At 48.1% G+C, this 9,585-nt stretch overlaps 2 protein-coding genes across 2 annotated transcripts; both read right to left on the bottom strand.

Moving 5' to 3' along the window:
- Positions 1-267: 267 nt before the first annotated feature.
- On the bottom strand, positions 268-1,644 carry Chchd1 (coiled-coil-helix-coiled-coil-helix domain containing 1). Its single transcript, XM_059274517.1, has 3 exons — positions 1,477-1,644; positions 1,265-1,383; positions 268-566 (listed from the first exon to the last, which is right to left on the bottom strand). The coding sequence occupies exons 1-3, from the start codon at positions 1,598-1,600 to the stop codon at positions 453-455; spliced, it is 357 nt and encodes a 118-aa protein (XP_059130500.1). The 5' UTR covers positions 1,601-1,644; the 3' UTR covers positions 268-452.
- A 4,575-nt stretch (positions 1,645-6,219) lies between these two features.
- Fut11 (fucosyltransferase 11) lies at positions 6,220-9,571 on the bottom strand. Its single transcript, XM_059273812.1, has 3 exons — positions 8,738-9,571; positions 8,027-8,652; positions 6,220-6,372 (listed from the first exon to the last, which is right to left on the bottom strand). Exons 1-3 carry the CDS (start codon positions 9,536-9,538, stop codon positions 6,225-6,227), a joined length of 1,575 nt encoding a protein of 524 aa, XP_059129795.1. The 5' UTR covers positions 9,539-9,571; the 3' UTR covers positions 6,220-6,224.
- Positions 9,572-9,585: the final 14 nt, after the last annotated feature.

The raw sequence follows: 9,585 nt of genomic DNA, 5'->3' as shown, positions 1-9,585 counted from the left end.
GGACAGCCAGGGCTACACAGAGAAACCCTGTCTCAAAAAAAAACAAAAGCAAAAACAAAAACCAACAAAAAAGAAAGACAGACAAAGAGCATATCAGGAAGCAAAGAACTCCCAGGGTCTAGAGGAGAGTATAGGGCTCCGGAAAGGGCGTGCTAAAGGTTAGCCCAGCGGTTTGGGCGTGTCTAATGCGGGGAAAGGCCAAGAGGTTCATCTTCGGGATGGGGGTGGAGTGTGAGGAGGGAATATCTCACCAGAAGAAATGGCCAATTTCTTTTTTAGAGGGTTTTATTACAAGACAGCATCCAGAACGTGATTCATTCACAAGAGCAAAATTAAGTGTTTTGTCTCATTTTGCACCTTCAAAAATGCATGGTAGTTCAAATGCAAACATCCCTAACATGCTTCGGTCTAGCGTTCAGAAATGATAGTTCATTGAAAATGTCTCTCCGTTTTCAGGTGAGGTGAGATTTGTTGGGAAATCTCTGTAACAACCTGGTCATTTTGTGAGGAGGTAAACTCTCAGACTGTTCTGGAATCTCCTGGATTGATCTCATCTTTCCAGCTTCCTGAAAACACAATATAAGATAAAAATAATAACAAAAAAAAAAAATAATAACAGTTCTTCAGTTTACTATGGCCTAGACCCATAATGTTTATAATACTCCAAACCCCAAGAGACCCTGCCTCAAAGATAAAGTTGAAGAGGAATGGAGGAAAATTCCAGATGATGTCCTCGAGCCACCACACAGCACTGGTTCCCATACATATGGTCCTGCATGTTACAACATGCATGCACTTACACACACACACACCTGAAAGAACAAAGAAACAAAAGGGGGGGGCTGCAGAGATGGCTCAGTGATTAAGAGCACTGACTGCTCTTCCAGAGGTCCTGAGTTCAATTCCCAGCAACCACATGGTGGCTCACAACCGTCTGTAATGAGATATCTGGTGCCCTCTTCTGGCCTGCAGTCATACACGCTGTATACATAATGAATAAATAAATCTTTAAAAAACAAACAAAAAAAAGGGGGGGGGACTTTTAGAAGAATTTAAAGGGAGTTGGGACCTACAAATGACTGTATCACCTGAGTCTGCTATTCTGGCTATCAAGTTAGTTTAAGGAAACTAAAGCTTTTCTCACTTTGGCAAGGGTGAGATGAATCAGAGGCTCTTTCCATAACTTAGCACACGGCAGTGCCAACCATTCATTTGTATTTCCCTTTCTCTTCCCAAGAAGGCACCCCTAGGAGCCAGCTGTCACCTGAGCCCTGGAGGAACAATCGAAGAAGTCCTGGATCTCTTTTCTGCACGCCTCGTCGCGGAATTCATTCTGCTTCCAACAAGCCATCATCATCGACATCTCCGTGATACAGGTCGCCTCTGGAAGGGAAGAACTGAAGGACCTTCAGTCACCGGCCGACCTTACACCTCTCCCGCGCGCCTACCCAGCCGCCCCCCGCTCCGAGTGCTCACCGCCCTTCTCTCGGCGTCTGTTCCCGACGCGGTTCGCTAGGATGAGAGGCTTGTTGGGTTTCAGGACAGGCTTCCCCGGGTTCCCAAACCGCGCCAGGCGGCCGCGCAAGCTGGGCGTCGCCATTTTGCCCAGCGTTCCCAGTAGGCTCCGCGGCGCTGTGCGTGACCCCTCTTGACCCTTACGCACTTGGCGTGCGGCCCACGGAGAGCTGGGCGTGCACTTTCCTTGGCCTCACATCCCGCGGTTCGAACCCCGGCGGGCCCACGTTAGGATGCTAGGTTGTGCGCCGCCCCGGGCCGTCCCTTTGCGGGCTCCGGCAGCAGGCAGGACGTATGGGCTCCGGGTCGGAGGCTGCCACTTGCTCGTGTGTGTGTGTGTGTGTGTGGTCTGTGTGTGGGTGCCACGGGAGTGCTGTGTCGGCGGAGACCAAGGGAAGGCGTCGGGTCCCCCGGAGTTGGTTTTACTAATTGTAACAACTGCTGTGTAGATGCTGCTTACTCATTTGAAACGACCGCACCACAGGGTGAGGGTTATAACATTTATGGGTAGCATTATATATATAACATTTAACATTCTTACATTCACTTATATCGTTCCTATTTATAGACTTGGACCTACAGTTGTGGTTGATTTGTCAGACTTAATGACTCTTAGCTGTTTACAAAACCGAGTCCAAAGACGTGCCAAAGATCCCCAAAATGAACTCCCAAGACATTTCTGCTAATGGAAGTGGAACCCAACAATCATGTAGTTTATATGATGTTTATTTTATTGCAAGATGTACCTGTATGGGTACATTCGTATTGAAATTGTTTACCACGGTGCTCGGAATGCTCCCTGGATAACCTACACAGATGGCTTTTCTTCCCGAGGCTCAGTTCACATCAGAGTTTTCCCTGTCCCCACTCTCTACCAGCACCAATCACAGTCTGAATTTATTGTTACCTATTTCCACCAACATAGCTCCATGGTTAAGAGTGCTTCCAGCTCTTTTTTTTTTTTTTTTTTTTAAAGATTTATTAATTTATTATGCATACAGTATTCTGCCTGCATGTGTCCCTGCAGGCCAGAAGAGGGCACCAGATCTCATTACAGATGGTTCTGAGCCACCATGTGGTTGCTGGGAATTGAACTCAGGACCTCTGGAAGAACAGTCGGTGTTCTTAACCACTGAGCCATCTCTCATAGAGGACTCAAGAGTTTGGTTCCCAGCATCCACTTGGCAAGGCTCACCACCATCTGATGTGCAGGGGATGCCCTCTTCTGGCCTCCATGGGCAACACATGTGAGTTTGAAGCCAGCCTGGACTACAGAGTTCCAGGACAGGCACCAAAGCTACACAGAGAAACCCTGTCCCAAAAAACAAAAACAAAAATTTTTAAAATATCTTTAAAAATTTTTATTTAAGCCAGGTGGCGGTGGCGCATGCCTTTAATCCCAGCACTCGGGAGGCAGAACCAGGTGGATCTCTGTGAGTTCAAGGCCAACCTGGTCTACAGAGCGAGATCCAGGACAGGCACCAAATGTACACAGAGAAACCCTGTCTCGAAAAACCAAAAAAAAATAAATAAATAAATAAATTATTTAAAACGAGAGGAACCTTTGTGTATCTTGTTCATTGCTGAATCCCAGTAAATAGTAGTTATGCCAAATGTGGCATATGCCTGTAATCCAAGCACTTGGGAAGCTAAGGCAGGAGGCAGATTATGAGTTTGAAGCCAGCCTACATTACATGAGTACCAGGCAAGCCAGGGCCACATAACATGACCCTGCCTCAAAAAAAAAAAAAAAAAGAAAAGAAAAGAAAAGGAGAAAATGAAAGAATGAAACAAAAAAAATGTTAAATGAATAAACGTTTACCATTATTTTTTACCATCCCCCACCCCCAAAAGTAAGCAAATAGAGGCCAGCAAAATAGCTCAGTGGGTGAATAAAGGTGCTGCCACTAAGCCTGATGACATGCATTCAGTCCCTGGGACCACATGGTAGAAAGAAAACTGACTCTTGCAGATTGTCTTCTGGCATACACATGTACAGGAAGAACAAGCTACCATACACGTCCACATAATAAACAAATGTAATGAAAAGAAAAAGTCATCGGGTAAAGACACTATGTAGAAAGTAGTTTATTGTAGAAGATGAAACCGGAGAGGATAACAGATGGTAGTAACCCTCACCATCAGCCTTGCGTTCTACCCCACATTCTCCTATCGGAAACGTCTACCACTAGTGCCCAGGACCTGCAGCAAACAGTTGGTGCTGTAGACAGTGTAGCTGAGCCCCAAGCCAGGAAAAAAAAAAAATGCTTTCTCCACATGGAAAGTAAAGCTTTTTCCTTGGTAAGTACTATGTGGTTACTCACAGTTCTTCCCATTTGGAAATGTAGCACCTGATTTGCCCTGGTCTTTTATGATTATCTACATAATGGTAGGGATAAAGAGGCTGGGAAGCACCAAGCAAAAAGCGAGTCTGGTTGTCCAGCAACAACCATTTCTGAACAACTGGCTCACTTTGTGCACAGGAGGAGTGTTCATGGACAGGAGCCGGCATTTTGCATAACCATCACTCACCTTTCTTGTTGCTCATAGGACGTCTCAAGTTCTAATCTAGATTTGCACTTGTATAGTAGTTACTTTGCTGTAGGAATCAGCATCTATCATCCATCCATCCATCTATCCGTCCGTCCATCCTTTCATCTATTGAGACAGAGTCTCACTATATCGCTGTGACTGGCCTGGAACACTAAATAGACCTAGTCTCAAACTCACAGAGATCCACTTGCTTCTGCCTCCCAAAGTACTGGAATGCTGAAACTAAAGTGTGTGCAACCATGCCCATCTATACTATGAAAGTTTTTTGTTGTTGTTGTTGTTGTTTGAGTCACAGGCTTGCTATTGTAGCCCAGGCTTGCCTAGCACTCACGGACCCACCTACCTCTGATACACTTTTTAAAACATCTTTCTCTCTTGTTCTCTGTAAGAGACCAAATGGGTTAGATAATTTTCATGCTACTATGAAGGCATTTTTAACTAAATAAAATAAAGGTCTGGGAATATAACTCAGAGACAGAGCCAGGGCACATGCTTAGCATGCACAGGGCCTTGGGATCCATCTCAGCAACACACACCATGAAGAAAAAAACTTTAGAAATGTAATTCCAACCTGTGCTAAAGCTTTTCTTGGTCACAGCCTTAGATATCACAATATTAATATGCAGCCTGCTTGCTGAAGCATCTGACATGCGTATGTATCTATCAGGATAGATATGGATTCACAGAGATCTATAGTTTACAATCAGATACCGATAAGTCATGAGATTTCTTTAGTGATAATTCACTAACACAATAAGCATAGCTCTAAGGTCCAAGGCATTCTTTCTTATTATTCCAGAAAACATTTGTCTCCTGGTCAAGCTACAGCAGGAGACAGTTGGTCTGCATCTCCAAATCTAAAGTTTTTGGTGCTGTCGATATATATGGGTATTTTACCTGCATGAAAGTCTGTGTAGCATATTTGCGCCTGGTGCCCATAGAGGCCAGAAGAGGGATCGCATCCCCCTGGAACTGAAGTTACAGACAGTTGTGAGCTGCTATGTGTGTGCTAGGAATCAAAGTTGGGCCCTCTGGAAGAGCAGCCAGTGCTCTCCAGCCCCAAATCTAAAGTTTTTATTTAGCTAGCCACTTACAGTGGCTTAAATCCCTTGCCTTCTTCAATCTCTTTGAATTGGGGGCCTTGGGATGGCTTCATAAAAGAAAAAAAAAATCTCAGTACTAGGGTTGTAGCTATAACTCGGTTGGTAGAGTGCTTGCTTCCCCAGAACCACAAAAAACAAAGACTCAGCACCATAAAGTTATCTGGAAGAATGTGAGTAATGGATTGAATGGGTCTTTCCAGCCCTCTGACAGGGCAATATATTGAACTGACATTAGTGTCTTATTAGAACAGTTACTTAATCTGTTCATGAGAGAAGGAATTCCAAATATTCCCTAAACAAGAAAACCAAGCAGTAAGAATGATGGAAATGTTCGTCAGTCTTCCCAATGTTTGTTCGAAATAGCCTAAAGCCAGAAAGAGCCACTTAAAATTTTAAAAAAAAATTTTTTGATTCTAAAGACAGTACAAATATTTCTTAAAGTAACTTGAAGAGCTGGGCATAGTGTTGTATACCTACAGCCCCAGCTACTTAAGAGGCTGAGGCTGGCATTATGACTTAGGCCCAGGAGTTGGCAGCTAGCATGGGCCATGTAGTGAGACCTATCTCAAAAGGAAAAAAAAAAGCAGAAAAAAGAACAGCCCCTACCCCGCCTCCATCCCCCTTTTGCTTCTCCACCAGTGTAACAGCTGATAAGAAAAGCAAGATGAGGAACAGACACTACTGAAAAAGGTACTAAAGGACAGACGATTTAGATCATAGCCTGACCCATCCTGTCCACATTTGAAATGATGAAATGGCTACAGACATCCTTGAGTCAAATGGGTGCTTCTGGCTTCTGCCTCTCCTTAAGGAGAAGCTCTATCACCATAGGTTGAGACACTGGCTCCATAGCATTCAGGTACAGTGGAGAGGGCTAAGGGCACTTGCCTAGCATTCTCAAAACCTCAGGTTCTATCCCCAGTACAGGGCAGGAGAATCAATGAATACATCAAGGTAGACAATATTCACTCAGGGTTGCAGTGGAGGTGCCTTAGGTGCCATGGTAAAACAGTTTCCATATGTCTTCCAAGCTAAAGGCTCTCGCAAGGGCAGTTAGAGATTTTTATTCCTTCTCATGAAGATCTGATGTACATAATCCCAAAACTTGCTCTGCTGTGTTTCATTGTTGTGGATCATGGCAGTGAGTGCTTCCCCCTGATAGAGACCTTGCCAATAATCTTGTAGCCACATTTCCTTCCAGCTGAAACGACAAAACAGGGGGGCACAGTGAATCAGGGAACCACAGCGGTAACAGGCTCTGCCCTTGAGTGGTTGCACAGACATCAAAAGCAGGCCTGGGTGGTGATAACACACACCTTTCATCCCAGCACTTAGGAGGCAGGGGCAGGGGGATATCTGAGTTCAAGGCCAGCTTGGTGTACAGAGAGAGTTCCAGGACAGTCAGGACTACACAGAGAAACCTTGTCTCAAAAAACAAACAAATTTAAGCCGGACGAGGCTCAGCTGTGAAGGAAAGGAGATGGAGTAAAACTCACACTAGCCCAAGAGACAGGAAGTAGGTCATAAACATAAAGACATCATAGTCCACCCAAGAAACTAACATTGCTCATGTGCCTCTAGCTCCCAAATGTGGAGGGAATACAAAGGTCTCAGGAGGATTCAGAGCATGTAAGTAGTTAGTATTCTAGAGCAAGGAAGCAGTGAGGGGCCTTTAGAGAGTTTTAACCTTCACTGTTACTTAAAAACACAAATAAAGATGCAATGAGATCTGTAGATCTCATGTGTAGAAAGGCACAATCTAAATTTAGTTTTGTCAGGGGAACGGTGGTCTCAAATAGCCCAGGATCACTCAAACTCACTGCACATGGCCAACTATGACCTTATATTCCTGATCCTCCTGCCTCTGTCTCTTTGGCATTAGAATCACAAGTATGCACTACCACCCCTGGCTATTTCCTTAATAGCTTAATTTTCTTCAAGTAAATCATAATGTATGTATGTATTCAGCATAAACTGCTAAGACTCTTAGGGAAAGCTTCCGCCATGAGGCCCCTACTGTACCAGCAGCATATGAAAGCGGCCCTCTGCCGCCGTCCACTGTTGGAGTCTTCCTCTGTGAGGCACTCTAGTAAGCCCTCTCCAGATCGATTGTGGAGCTTGCTGCAGGTGGCTTCAACAGTCCCCAATGCAGGTATATTCTGCTTCCTACTCACTTTGCCCCACACTGACTGCCAATGTTAATTATCCGACTACTGAAAGCATTCCTTCAGTTCTGTCTAGAGTAAACAAATCAGGATATGATCCAAATTGGCATAGAAAAGGGAGAGCTGGGGATGTCGATCAACGGTAGAGCGCTTGCTTAGCATACTCAAGGCCCTGACTTCATCACATATAAAGAAGGTCTAAGTGCTTTTCATGGTATGGTGGCTCACTCCATAATCTCAGCACTTGGGAGGCCGACACAGGAGAATCACCACAAGTTTGAGATCAGTCCAGGTTACAGAGCGACTCTAGTATGCTGGGCTGATTACTGAGGTGGGGTAGTCCTTTACTGGGCTGAGGTGTGACTGGGTGGAAAAGTACTCTCACAAGGCCCTGGGCTTAATCTCGGGCACAGCCAAAATCCATCTTTGTATTCCCCACCTCCGCATCAAAGGCACTCAGTTGAGGTGATGATCCTCAGGTTGGCAATTAGGCTGTTCATAGCCCGGCCCCAGGTTCTCCATCACCTCCCCACACAGCACTAAGATTACAGGTGTATCCGCCACACCCAGATCCCCAACTACTCCCGACATCTTATAGTAAAGTGAGCCTGTACTGTCTTCTCCAGTCCCCTACACACTAAGAAAGCAAGTAGTCTGAAGTGACAGCGCAGGGCATCCCAGCACCCCTACCTGTCATTCTCAGGGATCTCTTCCACTTTGCCAAAGCCAGGGGTAGGCATTGGGCAGTTCATGTGTGAGGGCTGGGCAATACGAGGCTCGGGGACAGGAATGTCCCCAGGAGAGGACGCATGTGCTTTCTCGGCTTCCAGCCGAGCCAGTTCATGGTCACAGACGAAACACTCAAAGCCATTGAGGTAGTTAGGCAGCATGGGGTCATTCACTCCCCACTCCCTGTGCTCCAGGCTATCCAGAAGAAACTGGTTGGTGATGCCCCCTGGTTGCTTGTACGCCAGGTATTTCATATATTCTTCATCATTCTTGTCCAGAAAGTCAATAAACTCTGCCAGCTTTTGAGGGGACTCAAAGTCATCAATTAGGATGATGGAGTGGTTATTGGGCATCCAGTCCCTCACAGAGGGTGAGCCACGATACACAGGCACAGCACCCAGATGCATGGGGCGCCACAGTTTTTCTGTCATGTAATCATTGCAGATGGCATTTTCCAGGGCCAAGTGGAACTTATAGCGCGACAGAAAGGTCAAGAGTTCTGGATCCTCGGTGGTGGCCGTGGCTGTGTCCTGTAACCGCATGGTGGGCAGCTCGCGGTTCTGAAGGCACTTGCCATAGGAATCCACCTAAGCGAGGCAGAGCACGGCGGTCAGCAGGGTTGCGGTGTTCGCCCGGCCCATCCCCTCCCCGCCACGCCGCTCTCTCACCCACCGGGATGTAGCGCATGAGCTCGCGTACGTAGCGGTCCCGGTCCGCGGGCACATCGCAGTGGGACTGCAAGTAGAGCAACGGCGCGTACCCGCGACGACGCCACTCGGCGCGTTCCCGGAGCGGAGGCGCAGGCCGGCGCAAATAGGCGGCCCCGGGCAGCCACTGCAGCGGCAGGGGGTAGTCCGAGTGGCGGCTGAAGGTGGCTGTGAGGTTGAAGAGGCGGATGCCGGGGCCGTGGCTTAGCAGGAAGTTGTTGAGCGGCGATTCCTCGTGCAGGAGCGCCCAGCTCTGGTGCGCCAGGCGCGGCAGGGGGGCGTCGGCTGCACGGAAGTCCGTGCCATAGAAGAGCAGTGCGCGCGTCCGCGGGTCGGCGCGCGCCCGCCGGTCCCGGGACGCCACGCACGCGCCCCGAGTGCATTCTATGCGCTCCGAGTCTCCCGGGAAGTGTGGAAACAGGCCTGGGCTCCACCACAGCAGCACCGGTAGGTCCGCCGTATCCGTGCTCCCCGGCGGCTGGGACTCTAGCCCGCGCGCCACCCCCACTGCGCCTAGCGCAGCTGGCGGCCGGAAAACCGCGCCGTCCCACGGCTCCGCCCATTCTGCCTCCCCACCCGCCTTTCCCGAAGTCCCGGCCCCGGAGCTGCTGGCCGCACATACACTTAGCAGCCCCAGAGCGGCCAGCACCGTTTCGGTGCAGCGAGCAGCCATGTCCACAGCCGACCCACTCGGACAGGAAGAAACCCCACCCTGCAGCGAGTGGAGAGCGGACCAGGTCCTACGCCACAGGGGCACGCGGCGCATGCGCGGCTCCTAGCCGCAGGCGGGCTGGGAGAGGTCGCAAATAAATA

This window comes from Peromyscus eremicus, chromosome 9, assembly GCF_949786415.1.
Source record: "Peromyscus eremicus chromosome 9, PerEre_H2_v1, whole genome shotgun sequence".
Lineage (NCBI taxonomy): Eukaryota > Metazoa > Chordata > Mammalia > Rodentia > Cricetidae > Peromyscus > Peromyscus eremicus.
Note: the sequence above shows the minus strand (reverse complement) of the source record. Positions and strands in the feature narration are given on the sequence as shown.

Coding starts and splice junctions, on each gene's coding strand:
- Chchd1 (XM_059274517.1), bottom strand. CDS start 1,600: ATGGCGACGCCCAGCTTGCGCGGCCGCCTGGCGCGGTTTGGGAACCCG. Junction 1,384..1,476: donor CAGACGCCGAGAGAAGGGCG/GTGAGCACTCGG, acceptor CTTCCCTTCCAG/AGGCGACCTGTATCACGGAG. Junction 567..1,264: donor ATTGTTCCTCCAGGGCTCAG/GTGACAGCTGGC, acceptor TTGTGTTTTCAG/GAAGCTGGAAAGATGAGATC.
- Fut11 (XM_059273812.1), bottom strand. CDS start 9,538: ATGCGCCGCGTGCCCCTGTGGCGTAGGACCTGGTCCGCTCTCCACTCG. Junction 8,653..8,737: donor AGCTCATGCGCTACATCCCG/GTGGGTGAGAGA, acceptor TGCCTCGCTTAG/GTGGATTCCTATGGCAAGTG. Junction 6,373..8,026: donor GAGATCCCTGAGAATGACAG/GTAGGGGTGCTG, acceptor TTGTCGTTTCAG/CTGGAAGGAAATGTGGCTAC.